The sequence below is a fragment of the Antedon bifida genome, chromosome 10 (assembly GCF_963402885.1).
Source record: "Antedon bifida chromosome 10, ecAntBifi1.1, whole genome shotgun sequence".
In the NCBI taxonomy this organism is placed as follows: domain Eukaryota; kingdom Metazoa; phylum Echinodermata; class Crinoidea; order Comatulida; family Antedonidae; genus Antedon; species Antedon bifida.
The window spans coordinates 6431311-6453495 of record NC_136235.1 but is presented as its reverse complement, the minus strand read 5'-3'; the positions used below and the strand labels follow the sequence as shown (position 1 = coordinate 6453495).

At 34.6% G+C, this 22185-nt stretch overlaps 1 protein-coding gene across 1 annotated transcript; it reads left to right on the top strand.

Annotated features, from left to right (window-relative positions):
* Positions 1 to 1819: 1819 nt before the first annotated feature.
* LOC144854603 (uncharacterized) lies at positions 1820 to 5892 on the top strand. Its single transcript, XM_078712541.1, has 4 exons — positions 1820 to 2012; positions 2233 to 2496; positions 2646 to 2770; positions 4434 to 5892. The coding sequence occupies exons 1-4, from the start codon at positions 1820 to 1822 to the stop codon at positions 4533 to 4535; spliced, it is 684 nt and encodes a 227-aa protein (XP_078568667.1). The 3' UTR covers positions 4536 to 5892.
* Positions 5893 to 22185: the final 16293 nt, after the last annotated feature.

Sequence of the window (22185 nt, the reverse complement as noted above, 5' to 3'; positions counted from 1 at the left end):
ATTATTTGTAACAATGTTTCGCACATAAAGTATCGTAATTACATATGAAACATATTATAATTGATAACAGATTTATTAATACAAATGAATTACTATTTTTGTTAAATATCAAATCGAATTGGATTGCTGAATTGTCATGTCTACTAAAAGCAATACCACGAGAATGGAAAGATATAATTTATTCAAAAATTGATAATGTAAAAGTTAACGAAGTTATATCAATACAGTATAGTAAAATGAGTTGTAAAAACATTCGTCTCTTTTTTATAAAAAAAAAATGTAAAGAACCAACCAAGAGTAAAACAAAGTGGGAAACACATTTTAATATAGAGAACGATTGGTCACTGACGTGGAAAAGAAAAGTAAATGATATTAAAGATAACAAACTTAAACAGCTAAATTTCAAACTATTGCATTGTATTATTCCTACCAATAGAAGGCTCTTTAAATGGAATATTAATAATACAGACACTTGCCTGCAATGCAATGTAATAGAAGATGATAAACACTTCTTTTACCAATGTACTGAAGCAAATGATTTATGGAAATACATTAATGTTTATACCACATATAAGTTTGGAATTGAGGCAAACTTTCAAAATATTGTACTCGGTACCGGAAACAGATATGTTGACCACATGTTCTCGCTTGGATGCTTCTGTATCTATAAAGCACACATTTTGAAAAAAGTAAAGAAATGGAATTATGGTTCACTTTCTCGCCTCTTTTTGGCAGAAAAAAATAATAGGTTATACCTTAACCGACTATTATAATACGGTATATTCTACAGAGGTTTATATAACGCTGTACAATGACAATAGGTGGTTAAATCTTTATATAGAATTATTTTTTAAAAAATGAAAATAAATGAAATAAATATTAAAAACAAAACGAAACGTAACATATAAGTAAGCAACAATTATAACCATGAGACATAAAACTAAAACACAATAGTAAGGAAAGAATTTTTAAAGCTTACTATAACTATTTGAATTTTATATTTTTATTTATGTTCTTATTGTAAAAAAAGAAAAAAAAAGAATAATAATTGTATTGCATTTTATATATTGTAAATATTTATTCATTTATATACCTTTGTCGTGGGTATGCATGTGTGCAATCATGTACTCGAATATATGCACATGTGTGTTTTGTACAAAGACATAGACCTATTGTAGAAAGGAATAGTTAAAATAAAAGAAAATAATGAAAAAAGTGGATAATACATATAAAAGTATAAAGTATATATAAATATATATATATATATTTGACCGAGTTGTTTCGATCAAATCGTACTAAAGATAAAAGAAAGTACAAGAAAATAACAGAAAAGAATAACAAGGGAATATATATTTGGATGAAGTGTAAAATCATTGTATTGATCATTTGAGAATGAAATGAATAAAATAGTGGTTAACGCCACAAAAGAGAAAAAAAAAAGTATCGTAATTACATGTCTAAATGCAGTGATTTACGCCGCGGCGGTGTCTAGCCTACAGTAGGGAGTGACCAGCCGTGCCATCGTGTTATTTAATCCGTGAAACTTCTTCGTGGGCGTGTCCGTCGTATTAAAATCTAAATCCCAGACTATCCAGTTGGACCGCGATTTCCGGGTGGGGTGGCTTTGGTCCCACGTTTAAACAAGCCTATCCCCTTGTATTCAGCTAAAATATAGGAAAATTGCAAACTTGAATTGAGATTAATGACTATTATTATAAAACTGTCTATTTCGATATCTAAGACCACACATCTACGTTGCATTACAGATATTGATGACGTTATAAATGATATCACTTCATCTACTGATCCATCTTTTACAATGACATGTTCTGGAAATGGTAACCCTGTTCCTCAGTTAAAGCTTTACCATAATGGGACCATCATAGCAAATGACACTACAATACTAACATACACACGACATAGGGTGACAGAAGATGACAGTGGAAACTACACATGTATAGCTAGTAATACTGTTGGAAAAAAGGAAAGTGGTGTGATACAACTAGATTACTGTAAGTGTAGACATCGGCATGTTCATGCCTTCTTACACTCGGAGATCCCGCTTCGTGAATAAAAATACTGTAGAAATGAGGGCGTATCAATTTGATCTATGCTGCGCGTGCGTACAATTAAGGGACCACACTGCAGCTGTTCCGTCGTAACACAATGCAAATGCCAATGCAAATTATATAAAGGACGACTTCTATCTGTTAATTGCTTTTTGTTTCTTAGATGAACCTAGCTTTTATTCACTTGGTTACATAAACGCTGTTTCTGGTGAAAATGTTACTATTGAAATGTTAATGTTATCATACAATCCTACTGACGTCACCTATAATTGGGCCATTAATGATTCTGATATTGAATATGAAGATGGCAAATCCACATTGACATTCACCGCACCAGATGTTAATGAACAGACAGAATATATGATAACAGTGAATGTTACCAATAGCATTGGATCTACAACAGATTTTGTAAACGTAACCATCTCCGGTACGATTTCATTTTTTCATTACCCTTTAGTCAAGTTCATATAGCTATAAAAAAAATGAAAGGCCTATAAAAACCATGACTCCGCATGGCACCGTTTGAAACAATGTCCATTATTGACACTTCATTTTGTTCATTTATTTTTCTCTTAGAGAAACCACCATCCCTCATTAACATCTGCAGTCGTCTAATGATAGGAACATTTGTTATTGGCTTGGTCGTTGGTCTATTGATAGGACTATGCTTTGGTATCAATTGTTGCAAAAAAGCTACAAAGGTTGGTTATTACATATTTATATACAGTTTATGTTATTAATATTATTATTTGTTGATTACTTTTGTTTTATCCAAACCGCATGAATACATTACAGTAATTATCATACTGGATATCATTCATGATTGTATTCCCTAAAATAACCTCTCTTTGAAAAAAACATCTAGAATATAAAAAAAATTCGTTTACATTTTGTTTAATATAGAAAAGCTCACCACTTATACAAAACATGGACGATAACAAACAAGAATTAAGTACTGTGTATTAATCCTATGATTTTGTGATCAATTTACAAATCTTATATAAATACGCCACATATTTCGCTCTATTTAACCATCCTTTCGGACACTATTATGGAAAGGTCAACATTTCAATATCACTGTCTACAAAAGTATATATTATTTAATTTCTGGGTGGCTTTCATTCAGGCGGCTGTCGTCACGCCTAAATTGAACGTAAATATGTCTACAGGAGAACCCAATTAAAAATATACAAACGTATAATATTAGCAAATAAATGTCTTTATTTCTTTGTCATCCGTACCAACGGTCCCATCTTCGTGGACTTAATGAAAATCTCCCTGATCCTACATTGTTTGCTTTTAATGTTATGATATTTTGTTTTCTTTCTGGATCAAATAAATCGAATTGTCACTTATTCCCGCAAAACAAGGCGAAATATGTTTTAACACTGATGGCCAACCCCTATAAGGGGACAGCTCTAGAAGGAAATGAGGACACTTTTGTGTGTGCCAAAAGGTGATTCAAGCACTACTAAGGAGAAACTTTTTTTCTATACAAAAACAACACAAAAAACCAAAATAATTGTATTCCATTTTGATAGTTATTTCAATACCACTTTCTAAACCATTGAGTAAGGTCAATAACGCGCGATTTACTGAAATTGTCTAGGTATGACGACATTTCCTCACAATTTAGGCATATTTATATACAAATCGTACAAATAAACATTTGTAAACACTTTTTTAAAGGTAGAAGTTTGCGTTCTATTCTCCGCACTGGGTACGATTTGTGTAGGATAATGATATTCAGCTTGGAGAATATTACAAAGTTGAACGATTCATGTTTATAAGACGTTATAGTTATGCAAAACATAGGTTAACATGTATACTTAGGCTGCTAGCATCATATTTTTTTGTCACAAATATGTTTTAATGTAGTGAGTATATATATATACCACCAGGTAACATAACAACTTTTAAACTTGTTCATAACTAATCAAAAGTGCACTGCATTTTTCATTAGTTAATATATTCACTGATACGAAATTATTATAATCCTAATTGTTTTATCTATAAATAAAACGAAATACAACACATGAAAATAAATATTATTATTGTTAATGTTGGTTGGAAAGGTAGACGTGGGTTTTATAATTTAAGGGCAAAACAATCATAAAGCTCTGTCTACACTATCAAACTTTATGTGACCAAAAAAATGTTATGTGCCCATATATGGACATGCTGACTTCATATCACTACCATATTTGGGTACATTACACTTTTTTGTTGTCGAACTAGTTTGATATAGTAGACAGAGCTTAAGGTTATTGGCATGAAAACAATACATGTATAATATCAACATTACTCATGAAAAAAAGATAGAGATATTATATAACGGCTTTTTTTGTTTCATCATATTCACAGACTTACATGGAATATGGGTTGAATACTGATGAGGATGAACAAGAGATGCGACATTATCACGTTATACAACACAACGTGGAGGAGCCATGTTATGCTAATTAGAGGAAGGAGTCAATTTCAGGAGAAGGTGTTGGGAATAGAGTAAGCGTGGAAAAGAAATTGTTCTTTGTTTTACCACGGATGAATTATACTTATGATAAAATATAATTAAACCATGGTTTAACGCAGCGCGGAGAAAAATTGATACCATCATATTATACAGTAAAAATGGAGCGTCAAAAAGGCATATAGAAAATGAATAATACCGTTTTTAAATAGGTCAGAGGCCTAACGTAACTTTCAACGGTTTCGCAGAATGTCATGAACATAGTGTCACTTTTAACAAAAGTATAGTTAAATGTTATTAGACAGCGTCAAAATAATTGACTAATTGAAAACCTTCTCGATAAACCGACAAAGCAATATATATTATTAAGTGTTATCAAATCACTACTTATATCACAAACATTATTTCTTATGGGTCATTATTAGGCCTACATTTATTCCTAGTAATAGCTTCATTATGTTGGGCTGCGGATTGGCCTCCGGAACCAGATTTTAGGCCACGATATAAAAAGTTTGTGAAACGCTGGTTTACGTGATAAAAACTGATTGGTAAACAGAAATATGTATGGCTAAAGATAATTCATGTAATTGTTTATTCAGTATAGATTGAAGTAGGCCTAATCAAATAATGATATGACATAGGCCTACTGTAACATGGGTCATTATTTCCTTCAATGATACTTTACACACCGATTATCTAGAATGTTTGTTTGTTATATTTTTTTAACCCAAATATTGTTATTTTATACAAAATCCGCCTACAGTCATTTATCGTCATTACCCGTCATTTATCAATGTGAAAACTGATTAGTGCGATGCTTTATACAAATAGTAGGCCTACTGAACATTACAAAGAACAAAGTCTATTGATCCGCATCAATATTTACAAAACTAAGTGTAGTGACCATCTTTGACATAATACAGTATTCCTCACATTTAAACTATATAGATGTTTACGTTAACGTTCCGCAAACTATAAACCGTAATTGAGGAGCCGGATTCGTTCAGGCCTAGTAATAGCTTCATTGCGTTGGGCTGCGGCTTGGTCTAGGCCGCGATAAAAAAGTTTGCGCAAAGCTGGTTTACGTGATACAAAACTGGTTGTTAAACAGAAATCTGTATGACTAAAGATAATTCATGTATTTTTTCATTCAGTACAGATTGAAGTAGGCTTAATCAAATCATGATATGACATGCCTACTGTAACATTGGTCCTTTTTTTCATTTTCGACGTTTTCTTAACTATGATATTTGAATACAGTGTTTAAACAGAAATATGTTGGTTGTGAAAAATAATGTTCCAACAAGCTCAATCTTGGCATACAATGCCCATATAATGTACACTATGATAAAAAGGCCCTTTTATTGTTATTATTTTTAAAGTAGATTCAGAATAACTTTTTATACGTTATAGGCTACAGTCTTGATTTAATTCATTTTAATTGGTTTTGTATATGCTTTGTAATTGTTGTGTTTCTCTTTTTACACTGAAATAAACTAGATGTTTTGATTATAAATACTTTAATACTTTTTTAAACTGTAAGCGTCCGTCCGTACGCGCGTGTTTTAGGCCTACACACTACCGATACGCATTTTGTTTTTAATTATTGTATACGGATGATAATATGTATGACCTGAAATATGGTGTAGTTATGATGTGTAAGGACAACTAACTAAAAACGTGTAGCAAATTGTGAGTAGATCACGTAACGATTGATTAATTACATTCGGACCATCGACATGAATACAGCAGTATGCTTATAGAAAGACCCTTTAAAAATATCGATAATCCAAACCTTAACGTTAATCCTAACCAAAACGTTACTCCTAACCCTAATTCTTAACACTAACTGTCATGAACATGTTTCTGTCTTTATCTTGATGGTCCAAATCATATCTGCCATGACTTATCATTAGTTCTGCGTTGGGAAAAACTAAACGATCGTTAATTGTGGTTTGTTTTTAAATTTAATTAAACCATAATACTGAATGCTGAAATGCTTTATTTGTTCATTATCATAATAAGAAGAGAAATTCATCTTAAAGATTGGCAAATATTAATACGATAAAAATCAGATAATAAAAAAATAAATAAACAAGAATCCGTATACAGGTACAATACACATACATTATTTCACAAAACAAAAACTTTAAAATTAAAATGTAAAAAAAATTAAAGACCCTTTACAATTCTCGGCGTGGTAGTAGTAGTGTTTGATATATTAGTGTTGCATATGCCATTTAAAAGTTTAAGGACTACTATTATTAATATTAGTAGATGCAAAATCCGTATAAATCATTTGACCTACAATTTAGTATTATGACTAAAAATATACATTGGTTGTGACCTACTCTAAGCAAAAATACACAAGTTACAGATTTACATTATAAAATAGAGTATGTAAACTGAGGTAATACTTGCATTATTTATTTTTGGTTTTTTTTTTGTTGTTGCTATAATATAACCACGAATTTTCACATTTTAAGTATTAAAACTGTAAGATATGAAGTTGTACATTTGTTTTTTTTTCTGGAAAAAATCTCTGGACCGTTAAACTTCTTTTTAAAATAAAATGCTGTTTCACTTAATAATGACCACCATTTTCAAACAGCCTATGTCTACATTTCCCCACACATCTCATGTTAAGCCTACGGTAACTATACATGTTAGTTATAATTTTTAAGATGTTTCTCAGATCAGTTAAGTACTCACATTTTCACTTCGTACGATATTGATGCTTGCTGAATTCAATGTATCCACCGCTGCAAATACGGTACTGTATACTGTAGTCACACGGCGACAGCACAATGCAAAATTGGTAGGTACATTAATTATCTTGAACCCTAAAGTACACAATATACCGCGGTGGCGATGTGTAGATTGTATACCTATCCAAAGTACAAGACTTTCAGAACATCCGATGTAAACTCAAATGATGGGTGGGTTTGGTCCCAACCATCCCCCTAGTGTTAGTACGTAATAAATAGTTATTATAGTTATATGTATACAGATTATTTGTATTATTTCTATTAAGTTAGGCTATTGTATTATGTAATTTTTTAAAGAAATAAAAGTAATGTCAGAATCTAAGATATGATGACCTTTCCTATTAAAACATTCCGTTTGTATGCATTATTAGCGAATTTTAGTTCACACCTTATGGATACGACTAATGAATATTCATGTTTATTATGTGACGTTTCATGAGGGGTCCCTAACGTATATGTACGAAAATAAATATCGCATCCGGGTCTCGTTACCCTTAAAAACACAAATTCCTTTTGTTTGATCAAATGACTTTGTTCATGTAGCGATTATCAGAAAGTCGTACTTAATTCATTTGTTCCAGTTTCGTCGTCTGTTAATTTTTGTTTTAAGATTTTCTGCAAATAATTTTCTAAAAGTAATGCCGTAATATTTGTTTTCTTCCATTCACATCATGATTTCTTTTCTTCGAGTATGCAATTTCATCATACGATAATAGGATTAAATCACTCAAGTAATAGGTCGTACGTTAATGTTATAAAGAAACTGCTGTAAAAAAAACACACCACAAACAACAACTGAATATTTCCTTCCTGAATATTTAAGCTTGCATTAGAAATAAAACCCTAAAATTATAGATATAATAAAATCACTCATATAGTTTAAAAAAAACAAACAAAAAACATGACATTCCATATGCACTTTATGCACGCATAAGCTTGGTTATAACCGAAGCAAGAGCCCAAATCGCTGGTGATTGGTCAAATCACTTGCGTTGCGTTACGTACGTCCTTGTGTTGCGTCTCAGTGGGAACCAAGCATGTGACAAAATTCAACACAAAATCATTACATTTTTTACTTGTATTGCGTTCTATTTTGAGAAACTAGGATTTATGTTTGGTTCACACGACGCAACGAAAGGACGTAACGCAATGTAGTGAAAATTGTCACTTACTAGATGGTACACGAGCGCCGAAAGTACGAGTATGGCGCGATTTAATTAATTTTGCCCTTACGTAACTCTATATATAGATGCATAGGGCTACCTTGTGTATGAATTATGGACCCAAGTCCACTCTCTAAAGGGCCTTTCACACCTGTTCCGGCACGGTTCCGGTCCGGCGAATCGAACATCAATGTTTCGTTTTGACGACGCTCCACGCGGCTATGCGCCAATCGATATGCGCGTAGCCGCGTAAAAACGAAACATGGACGTTCGATTGGATTTTCCGGCGCCGGACCGGAACCGTGCCGGAACAGGTGTGGAAGACCCTTAATATAAGTACTATTAGGACGTGGTAATATCTGTATGTATAAAAGAAGGGCCAACTCCAGGGACACTCCAATAGACAGCGAATTTGAACCATTCCACTGATGATATTGTTAAGACGTCTGCATATAAAACTATAAAACAGCAGGTTCCGGGTTTGTTTTTATTCTCATTTTTCTATGTTTTAACTTAAATTCTAGACCACTCAGTAATAACCAATTCAAAATAAATTCGTAGTGGCCTACTGATACTATGTTGAACCCATATACAAAATTACTGTCTTTCATATAAACTAGTGTTAGTTGATTTGGTATATTATTTCACAATGTCATTGCGTCCATTATCTTTCCATGAATGTACCCCTTATCTTGTTTTTTTTACTGAACAAGCATAAGTTATCAGTAAAGTTAAATTAATATTTGTACTTTAGTTATTATGTATGTTTGTGCAATGTTATCTGTTACACTTACCAAGATAAAATCTCGTAATCAGTCCTTTGACTGCGACAACTACATATTTTAGTTGCTACAAATTGCAGTATCGTTCCTAGCCTGAGTGCAGTACAAATTTTGCGGGAAAAAGGTATAGGAACATTTTTTTTGGGTTTTTCTGATAGAGTATACCATATAGAATGTCAGAAAAAAAATCCCCATCCCAGGGTCCTTTTAAATTTTGGCCTATATAACACACACAAATGCCTATTAACACACACAAATACCTATATAGGGGATAGGGAAAACCAATTCACGTTTTTTTTACTTGGAGTTGTGTTATGATGATTTAAATTAGCTGAGGCTTACTTTAATAACTACTTCTCATAGTAGTTGATAAATCGAGTCGATAACAATGAAATCATCATGCCAGAATCCAATATGGCGTCCAATTTGGCGGGAAAAACAGGGTATTGCTAACTTCCAGAAAACCTCCAAAAAAACATAGCAAACCCCACCGAACCAACATAAAAGTGATTGAATCATGTATTGTACAACCCACTGGGTATATCCATGTAAAAAATATTAAATTTCTACTGTTAACTACTTATTTTTGGGGTAAAACATCATTTTTTGGTCAAAAATGATTGCTAAACCCTGCAAACCTCCAAAAAAATAAATCAGTATAAAGTAGAGGTAAGTAAATAAAGTAATAGAGAGTTTAGGCAAACCCACTTATACGCATCCGGAGGTTGCCCGAACTGCATTTTTTTTTCGATTTTACAGGTATACGACGATGACGACGACATAGGCAACAAGTGACCATACGTATTCTGAATGTCCTAGATCGTCGGAAAATCCAAAACCTCCCTACTCAAGCAACTTTCACATCGCGCCCGGATTCAGTCCGGCGTCCTAAGAAAAATATTGCTAGCATTGGGCGTGCTTTTACATCGAGCACGAACGGTTATCCGATGTCAAGCAAGGTCATTAAAAAACAAGGCCAGCAGCCATTAAGTCGCGTGCTATGCATAGTGATACCGGACCGACAGACAGACCGACAGACAGACCGACAGACCGACCGACATAGTGAACTATAGAGTCGCGTCCACGCGACTAAAAATTGTACGATTTGTAATATGATGTGTGAGGTTTTGATTGACTGTATTAAAGACTCTTGTTGCTTAGCTTAATAAATGTGCTAGATCGTGTACACCAATGCACTATGTGGCATAGTATTCTAAACTAAATCAAACACATGTATTAAATAAGAAGTTCCTTAACCGTCTGATCTATTAGGCCAACTCTGTTACTAATGCACTACCCGATACTGAATACTTTAGGCCTATACTGTTCAATCTGTTACATACTTTAGACCTAAAGTAACAAATTGTGTTGCCATTTTATAGAAAATTAAATACTGTACCCGTAAAGTGCTCATTAAAACCATGTTATGGTACATGAAAAATCGATTCCCGTATTCATGAAAAGAAAAAGAATTACATAATATAATACAAAGTTATAAACAAAATAAATATTTGTATTGTTTAAATTTCGTTAGAGTTAAACTTGTTTTACTGCATGTGATTTGTTGTTTTTACCTAAAATGTTGAGAGCATCATCTTGCATTCATTGCTTGGTGATGAGTTGTGGTAGTTGTCGTACATGAAAAGAAAAAAAAAAGAATTACATATAATACAAAGTTATAAACAAAATAAATATTTGTATGGTTAAATTTTCGCAAGTTAGACCCGAAGTTGTTTGTTGTTTTTACCTAAAATGTTGAGAACCTTATCTTGCATTAATTCATTTTCGATGAGTTGTCGTAGTTCCCGTCGTACATGAAAAGAAATAAAAATTACAAATTTATAAACAAATATTTGTAAGTAAAACGTTTGGTTTAGAATTTAGAATCAATATATGATTGGTTAATTGCTTACCTAACATTTCGGGGACAGGTTGTTGTGGTAGTTGCCGTAATTCTAGGGGAAAAATACAAAGCTATGAAACAATAATAATATTTGTGTGTAAATTAATTCAACTAGGTTAAGCTAGACTCAACCTTAAATTAATAACAAATGTGATTGTTTTACCTGAAATATTGAAAACTTTTGTTTGAACAACATCATCTCCAAGTCGATTTCCTGGAAGGTCGTAGAGTAGTAGTGCCCTCGCAAACAAGTATAAATCAAAAGAAAAGAATTCAGAGTTATAAAAATTAACTTGTGCCCAAATATGGTAGTGAATGCTCAAACATTGCAGTAATAATATGACATCATCATTTCTATATACTTCACTTAACATTTGTTTGACACATGAAGTTTACTAGTGTGGACAGAGCTTTAAATCATAGCTTTATTCAGTATTTTAACAAGTTACACAGTAACGTATATACAGCTCAGACTATATATTTAAAAAAACAAGGCCATATAACATGGCTGCAGTCGCGTGCGCAAATTTGAGTTAGTGTTTACCAACCGACCGACATAGTGAGCTGTTTGCACGTGACTAAAAATGTCAACTACTAAGTTAATAATTATTTATTTTATTGAAATTAATTAAAATTGCAATTCAATATTCGTACCTGAAATCATCCGAGATATCAGTCGTGGCAGGGTTTCGTGAAAAAGAAAAAAAAAATCAAGTTATACTAACTATACAGTACTTATATAAAGTATACTAAATCTTGAAAAAAAATACAATATAATTTACCTATAACGGGTTAAAGGATTGCCCTGAATAAACGTCATGTATACCGTAGTTGCTGCTTCGTTGCAAACTAAGATAGAACAAAATATAATAGCATTAACACAACATTATAATAACTAATATAATAACTAATATAGGAACAATATTTGAGATACAATGAAAGCGAGGGTGCCTTTATGTTTCTAAATAAAATAATTATCCTCGAAAAATTCCATCTGGTTTCAAATTAATATTTTATAAATGAATGTTTCACTTTTCGGTAAACCAATTGCCAAGTACTACGAATAACAGATCATCTCAGAGTTATATGCGTGACATGGGCTACTGAAAATAGCCGAAACGTAGCAAGTAAGTACTTGACAATTGGTTTACCGAAAATTTAAACATTTATTATAAAAAAAAGAATAATTATCATTATTAATTATACATTAAAAGAATTATCAGTGAAGAGATATGAAAACATCTAGTTAGTTATTTACATTACATTTTTAATTTTATTACCTTTGGAAATTATACATAAAAATTAATAACAAATCGTATATACTTACGTAGATACAATACTTACCAATAGCAACAGGTTCGTTTTTTTTTTAATATTGTTATTATTATATATACTATTATCATCATTATGTGCGAGATTTGGTCTGTTTTTATTATATATTTACGTTTAAAACTTAAGTATGAACATAAGAAACTAATATAATAAATAAGAGAGAGAAACAAACATTGATGAATATATGTTTTATATTATTTAATGATGTTTATATTATCAATATTACTACTATTATTATTCGTTTAATATTTGAACGCTATGAATGTGAATAATAAAAAAAATTATGTTTAAATCAAACGCTGGTTAATACCCCGGCATGTTGGAATTATCTTTTCATTTTCTTTGATGGTGTGCAAGATTTTGATTACAAGATCAAGAGATAGTCGATCATCAGCATTGAATGCTGTACAAGCCTGTCCGAGGTCAATCATCTCCCTACTTCCAATTGCTAATGCTATGATCTTCAAAGCATGACCGACAGAATACACGTCACCCTTAACTGAATCGCAAGCACCATTAAGATATTTTTCTGGTGCTACGTCTGGATAATCTTGGCGGAACTGTAGGCCCTCGTCCATCGATGAAAACGTTAACTTCTTATGTTCTCTTGGGTATTGCAGTCTGCATGCCATCCCGAAATCTGTAATCTTCGCTCTATAGGTGGTTCCATCGTGGTGGATTAAGATATTTCTAAGTGCTACGTCATTGTGAAGCAGTCCTCTTTGATGGATGGTTTTGAGGGCAGTGACCACTTCTATTGCCATAGATATACATTCAAGCGCACTTAATGACGGTTGTCCTGTTTGCAATACTTGCAGAAATGTTGTACTGGACATGTTGCGAATGTTTCCTATAAACTCCTGTACCATACAGCATACCTGACCTTGGCGAAAAACGCCAAAGACTTGAGGAACTGAAGGTAGATCGTATAAAAACTTCATAACACGCGCTTCCATAACCATCTGGTACCATGCTTCATCAGGATTGTTGTAGCTATCCAAAAAAGCCGTCTTGACTGCGACAAGGAGTTGATGACCTGGAAATAGATTCGATGACATCAAGTCAACACGTCCATAACTTCCCTGCCCAAGACGTACTGGATTACAAAGGTGGGAGACGCATGTGCTATCCAATAACCTCATAGGCGGCAGCATTTCAGAAAGTTTTGATGTAGCATCTCTACAGTTACCGACGGATTTTGGTGAGGTGGTAGTGGTGTTACTTGTCGACGCACTATCGAAGCTACTGGTAGATGACAATGGCCATTGCGATGAAGAAGATGATGGAACACTACCAAAACGTTTTCTTTGTGAAACCGTACCGGATGATAACGCGGATGTTGGTTTTTTAGCAATACACTGGGATGGAGAAGCGGTAGATGCCGAGGTTGATGACGCCGCACTACAAACACGTTTCCTTGGGAGATTGATTTTTCCGGGTGATAGACCTGGTATGGCAAGTATTTGGCCAGGAGAAAGCGCGAATGCCGATGACCTCATAGACGATTGCAATGATGATGATGATGATGATGATGATGATGATGATGATGATGATGATGATGATGATGATAATGATGATGATAATGATGATGATGACGACGATGATGATAATGATGACGATGATGATGTCGATGACGAACTTAAGTTGCTATCCGCTGATTCATCACTTCTGATACAAAGAAGATGAATTACTGCTGTCCAAATCCTTCTAAATATTGACTTTCTTCTTGCTTGCTGGGGTACATCTTGTTGAGATCTACTTAATTCAAAACAAAACATTATAATTAATTCATAAAATGTACACTAAATTATTCGATAATAATTTCAATAGTAGACCAAGTTCCAGTAGTACTAAAGAATATCGATGCTCTTCCTTCAGCTTTGTAGGCTATCTATCTAGTATTTAGGCCTGCTTCAAGAAAAGGCCCTACCTAGGTTGAAAATCTCTCTCTAGTCTAGTAGCCTACAGTCTAGCCTAGTAGTAGATAGAGGATAGGCCTACCTAGTACACTACTACCTAGTCTAGTACTTTAGCCTACTAGCGGCATAGTTAGTAATTACTACTTTCCTAGCCTATCATGAGGCCTAGCTAGGCCTAGTAGCTACTAGTACTAGTGAGCTACAGTACGTTTAGTTTTACGCACAGGCCTCTAGGCTAGGCCTAGGCACTCTCTAGCCAAGGCCTAGCCAAGATATAGGCCCTACTACTACTAGGCCTAGCCAGGCTAGGTTTAGGCCCAACTAGGCTAGACCTAGCTAGGCTAGGACCTCTTTAGCCTAGGCATAGTATTTCTATTTATAATTTATTAAGCCTACAGCTTATCTAGCTAGGCCTAACCTAGACTACTAGGCCTAGAGTAGTAGTACTACTAGGCTAGCTATGCCCCCTAGCTAGCTAGGGGACATAACAATTTACCATTTTATTAATTAAGGCTACTTTACTTAGGCCTAGCCTAGCCTAAAGGTAGGCCTCCGTAGGCCTAGCTAACCTGGCTTAGGCTATGGCTGCTACAGTACTACTAGCCTAGTACTACTAGCTAGGCCTACTAGATAGGCTAGCTTATTAGCCTTAGGTCTAGCCTAGAGTAGAGGGAGTAGGCCTAGCCTATAGGCCCTAGGTACTACTAAAAAAGGACCTGGCTGGCTAGGCCTAGCGAGGCTAGTTATAGGCTATAACCTACTAGGGCCTTCTACCTACTAGGCCTATATGCCTAGGCTAGGCTGGGGGCCTAGGCTAGCTACTAGCCTAGGCTAGGCCTAGTCATTTTTAGGCCTAACAACAATACAAACAATACATTTGTTTTGTTCAAAGTCAAAAAAGCCTGGGCCTACCCTTCTTCATTTGGTTGGTCCATGATTCCTTGTTGTTGAAGCTGAATCGATTTGTTGGCCATTGCTTGGTTAACAGAATCTTAGAATAATTTTCGAATTCGAATTTTGCTAAGTAACACGTTATGTGAAGACTATAACAGCACACGTTAAAACAACTGATAGTAGTAGAGCAGTTAGTGCCATAAAAATAGCCAAGTTGTGCACTTTATTACCAAAGCATGAAACTTGCCACAAAGTTTCTTTGATGTATATAGATTAAAAATTTCGGGGGGTGCCAAGTGTCCAACGTCCGGTATGGCGGCCATCTTGATTTCAAAATGGCCACCATAAAAACAAAAAGTGTTCATATCTTGGCAACTATAAACAGTAGAGACTTGATTCTGGTGTTAAATTGTTCACAAACCACATATTTCTATTTGCTCTAATGAAAAGTTTCGTCAAAAAATGACCGGAAATGGCGTTTCTCCCAGTTTGACCTTTGACCTCTTATCTGTATATCTCAGTAACTACTGATAATTTTCAATCGATTTTGGTGTCATTTTGTTCAGAATAGAGACATTTATATTTGTAGTAATGAAACATTTTCACATAAAATAATTGGAAATACAATTTATAACCTTTGACATATATAATATGTGAACATACTGTATGTGGTTTACATTGGTATAAATGCACCTAATTTTTTTTAACGAAATAAATGACACTGCAAAAATGACCAGGAATTATTATTTTGAATTTTTGACTTTTGATGTGATAGGATAGGCGTAAAGTATGACAGATCACTGAGAAACAGCAATCACTGAGCTCATCTATGCCGACTTGTTTGCTAAACTGTGATGTGTCAATCGTTAGATAAAAGTTTTGGTCCTCTCTCCATCATCTTTTTTTTTTTTTTGCAATGTATTATACCATATGGACAATTGTCTGAAATAAAAGTTGAATTGAATTGTTAGATGCCATTTGGAAATATTTTTGATGTAAAGTAGCATTCTTTTGTTGGCCTCTTTGATGTTGCATATGAGACAAGTTCGGAAAGTTTTCATTTTCATGAGTTAAGAGAATACCGTCTTTCAAAGTACTTACTACAAACTTATCCTGCATTTGTGCAGTAGACCTACTTTCATTAGTCAGAAACTCAGGTAATTCTTGTTCATTTTCGTTGCATCTAAAAAAAATGTACTCCATTTTTATGGTAATGGGCCTTTGCTGTAAACCATCTGAATCCTTTTCCTCGATTTTCTCTACTCATTGATTTTTTAGCAAAATCCGAACCAAATCAATTCGTAAAAGACATCTCAATATAATTATTCAAGTAATTCTCAAATTAGTGACATGGACCTACAATATACTGTTCTGTACAAGACCTTTTTAGGCATCAACTTGTGGACTTTCACTTTGAAGGTCTTGGTCTCCTAATCATACAAGAAACAATGTCTGATTTAATCAATCAAAGTAGTGGGTCCAGACAAAGAAGGGGATGTAAGACCATCCACAGACAAAGAAGGGGATATAAGACCATCCACAGACAAAGAAGGGGGTATAAGACCATCCACAGACAAAGAAGGGGGTATAAGACTATCCACAGACAAAGAAGGGGTGTAAGACCATCCACAGACAAAGAAGGGATTATAAGACCATCTACAGACAAAGAAGGGGGTATAAGACCATCCACAGACAAAGAAGGGGGTATAAGACCATCCACAGACAAAGAAGAGGGTGTTGGACAATCCACAGACAAAGAAGGGGATGTAAGACCACCCACAGACAAAGAAGGGGGTGTAAGACCATCCACACACAAAGAAGGGATTATAAGACCATCTACAGACAAAGAAGGGGGTATAAGACCATCCACAAACAAAGAAGGGGGTATAAGACCATCCACAGAGAAAGAAGGAGGTGTAAGACCATCCACAGACAAAGAAGGGGTATACGACCATCCACACACAAAGAAAGGGGTGTAATACCATCAACAGACAAAGAAAGGGGTTTAATACCATCAACAGACAAAAAAGGGGGTATAAGTCCGTCCACAGACAAAGAAGGGGGTATAAGACCATCCACAGACAAAGAAGGGGGTGTAGGACTATCCACAGACAAAGAAGGGGGTGTAGGACCATCCACATACAAAGAAGGGAGTGTAGGACCATCCACAGACAAAGAAGGTGTGTAAGACCATCTACATACAAAGAAAGGGGTGTAAGACCATCCACAGACAAAGAAGGGGGGGGTATAAGACCATCCACAGACAAAGAAGCGGGTATAAGACCATCCACAGACAAAGAAGCGAGTATAAGACTATCCACAGACAAAGAAGGTGGGTATAAGACCATCCACAGACAAAGAATGGGGTATAAGACCATCCACAGACAAAGAAGGGGGTATAAGACCATCCACAGAGAAAGAAGGAGGTGTAAGACCATCCACAGACAAAGAAGGGGTATACGACCATCCACACACAAAGAAAGGGGTGTAATACCATCAACAGACAAAGAAAGGGGGTATAAGACCATCCACAGACAAAGAAGGGGGTATAAGACCATCCACAGACAAAGAAGGGGGTGTAGGACTATCCACAGACAAAGAAGTGGGTGTAGGACCATCCACATACAAAGAAGGGAGTGTAGGACCATCCACAGACAAAGAAGGCGTGTAAGACCATCTACATACAAAGAAAGGGGTGTAAGACCATCCACAGACAAAGAAGTGGGGGGGGGGGGGGGGGGTATAAGACCATCCACAGACAAAGAAGCGGGTATAAGACCATCCACAGACAAAGAAGCGAGTATAAGACTATCCACAGACAAAGAAGGTGGGTATAAGACCATCCACAGACAAAGAATGGGGTATAAGACCATCTACAGACAAAGAAGGAGGGGTAGGACCATATTACCGAGGAAGCATAGGCCTACAAAAAGAAGATGCAATCAAAATAGGCCTACCACTTGGAAAACAATAAATTGTAGAATAACTGAGGCTTGATTGTTGAAATATAAAGGGTTCTTTGTAAGGTCATTTAATAATATATTGATACAAACATGATCATCATACTATTCATTTGACATTCAAATACAGTCTATCTCGAAAAGAAGCTCATACTATCACCTTTTCGAGGTTTTACGGTATTCCATAACATGTATGTTATTTCCTCTGTCAAACTATTAAAACTTTTAGCGAATCAGAAGGTGCCAACATCATTGAACTAATGGTACCACCAAGCACAATGTTTACCAATTTTATGTACTATATACAATTTAAGTCCATTAATCATTTAATATAATTACGCCTATCAGGTCAAAGTTCAAAATTAGGTGCATTTAAGACCACCAAAAACCACATACAGTATATTCACATAATTAAAAATCAATAATTAAATGTCAAAGGTCATAAATTGTATTTCCGGTCATTTTATGTGAAAATGTTTCATTACTACAAATATAAATGTATTTATTCTGAACAAAATGACACCAAAATCGATTGAAAATGACCAGTAGTTACAGAGATATACAAATACGAGGTCAAAGGTCAAACTGAAAGAAACGTCATTTCCGGTCATTTTTGGACGAAAATTTTCATTAGAGCAAATAGAAATATATAGTTTGTGAACAATCTGAAACCAGAATTAAGTCTCTAATGTGTATAGTTGCCAAGATATGAACATTTTTTGTTTTTATGGTGGCCATTTTGAAATCAAGATGGCCGCCATACCGGACGTTGGACACTTGGCACCCCCCGATATTTTGAATCTATATACATTATAGAAACTTTGTGCCAAGTTTCATGCTTTGGTAATAAAATGCACAGCTCATGTCATTAACTGCTCTACTATAGAGAGAAATCTCAGGTTGTTGTCGATTTTTAGGTGGCCGATGCGCTGCTTATATAGATAATTAGTAGCGCGTACGCGTGCACGTTCGAAATGCATCTTTTGTTCTACGCGCGGTGAAAAGAACGGTCGGAACGTTCCATGGTTGCCATGATACACTTATCGAAATTCCATCGATCATTTTCGTTCAGCTAGGACAAAGATTGTATAGCGCCGCTAAACAATCTTTGGTTAGAAGCCCTAGGTCTAGGCCTCCTAGCCTATTATGCAAATTTACCAAGGCACTGTTAATGACTGCTATTTTCAAATTGACTTTCTCCTAATGTTAGGAAAGTACTAGTTAGTGAAAGTACTGTAGTGGTAACTGATTTTAAAAAAGCTTTTGACTATGTTGACCACAAACAATGTATTAATCTGTAAGTTGATTAAATTTCAAGTCCGTCCACGATTATCTGTCGGTAGGACTTTGGAAAGACGGGTCCAGACAAGACGTCTCGTCGGGCCTAGTCGTACGACGCTGTCTGAGTTGGCCTTTAGTGATCGAACACAATGTGTTAGATATCTAGACAGCATTAGTGAATGGGAATACATTCATGGAGGTGTCCCTCAAGGTACCAGCTTAGGACCCCTCTGCTTCCTTGCCATGGTTAATAATGATGTTTTTTACGATAAGCCGATTGACGTATTTTTAAGTATGTTGATGATATTACCATTGTCGAACCCCGTCTTTGCAAGCAACCTAGCTTTATGCAAAATCACTTAAACGAACTATCGCAATGGGCGACAGTTAAAAATATGAAACTTAATCCTAGCAAATGTTTAGTTATGAGTGTAAATTTCTCTAGAGAAAATGTTAATCATGTTAAACATTGATGGACAGCCGTTGCACATTGTGAATAATACTACAATCTTAGGCGTTAACATTAGTTATGATCAGGGAAGAGTTAAATTTCAATTTAACTCTTCCCTGTTCTGATCTTAAATGGAGCTGTCATAGGCCTATCACTAAAGTGCTTAGCAAAGCTAATGATAGATTATATAATTATGTTGAAAGTCCTTAAGCGATTCAAAATGTCAATTGTTGACTTATTAACTATTTACACTGGGTATGTAAGACCCTTAACTGAATGATCCTGTGTGGCATTCTGGTCTTACCCAACTTGAATCAAATATGTTGTAAAATTATTCTAGGGCCTCTCTTTTCGCACTATAATCTAGCTCTTGATGAGTGTAACTTAATACAGTTAAATGTTCGTCGTAATGAAATTTATAGCTAATGTTTTGCCTCGTTAATGTCTAGCCAAGATGAGTGTATTCCACTCAGTAGGTTTACATTTAGGTATATTTATTCATAAAAAAAAGACATCAAAATACAACGGCAGCCAAAAGGCTGAAAAGTAGTATTTTACAAAATTTGATAAAAATATATAAATACAGTATGTATAAAAGGTAAAACTAGTTTTAAAAAATTAACACATTAAAATTGGTCCACCTGTAAGTTAAAATAGTGCCAGCCTATTCAATATTCATCATTAATGAGTCGGACTAAAAAAGGGACTGGTGAAGATCTAAATCTTTCTGTACGACCAAACGGGATTTCGATTTTGAGTCTCATGGCAGAGACCTACGAAGCGCAAACAAACTGACTGGCAGATATCGTAACAGCTCCATTCCATACATGATTAGGCAGTGGAACCGCAACTGATTTTAGTTCTGTATTGAAAATAATGTTATTCCTCTGTATATGTTTGAAGTAATAAGAATAAAATATAATATGTTTTTAATATGTTTATGTTTTTTTCAATTCACTTGGCCAGTCATTTAGATTTTTACTTGTTTTGATGTTGTGCTCGTTTATTTTAATGTTTTTATATGATGTATTGTGTGGTTCTCAATTGTTGATGTTATTTTATGCTATCTTTTTAAAACATTTGAAATATTTTAAGTACCTTTTAATAATGTAAAAAATTGTCACAATTCAGTTTTTCTGTGAAGATGATTTTAATAAATATACCATTATGAATGAATGAATGAAGTTACATGGTACCTGCTATAATCAATGGATGATTATGATTAATTGATGTCAACAAAATTTTACGCGAAATAAGGAAAGATAAACGGCCGGTTCTCAATTTCAAGCAAGGAGGTTGCCGTGAGTCTTCCGATTCCCTACAAAAAACTAACTCCTACTTCTCTTCAATTCAATATAAAAGTAGGTAGTCTAGGCCTAGCCTAGTTTGTATGCCTATTTTAGAAATAGTTATAATGAACACTCTTTACCTAAACAAGTTATTAATTAGGAATACGCCAGGCCTAGAGAGTAATAATTTAGTTGTCTAAAAAAAGGGGGCATTTTTTTAATTGTTAATGCAGATAGGGCCTAGGCCTATAGGGTAGGCCTAACTAAGAAGATAAGACCAAGAATTATTTTTGACAAAGAAAATGACAAAGAAATAGAAAAAGAGAGAGGCGGGGGAAGAAAAGAAGGTGACGGCCAAATAAAAACGCCTCTTAAACCGGGCTACCTGGCCGCGGGCTACTCAAGAAACGAAAATAATGTTACCAAATTGTTATGTTATTTTGATGTGGTACACCACCTCGGGTAGGATAGTCTGAGCTTGAAGGTATAAAAATGTTCTCTTCTATTCCCTGGTAATACAAAATAAATGAAATGAAGTTGGGCCTATGTATTTTGCGGTACACCACGTATATTAGTTCTGAAAAGAACTGTTGTTTTTCTCGACGTTTCGATATGCTTTGATTGTTCTCAGGAGTCTCAAAGCATATTGATCGAAACGAATCAACAGTTGATTTCGCCATGCAACCTTTCAAACAATATAAGTAACTTATATATAAATATGTATACTAATTATTATTCGCGAGCAGGTCGAGTCAACGAGGTTTGCCATAGTCAATAGAAAGTAAACTAATAAAAATTCTGCTTTATTAAATTATATTGCTTCTTATTGGCTTCGTTCAATTCTTCTTTCAAACTTTTCAATCTATGTTAAACTGTTTCTTCGCAGCTCTGAATTCGCGTTTAT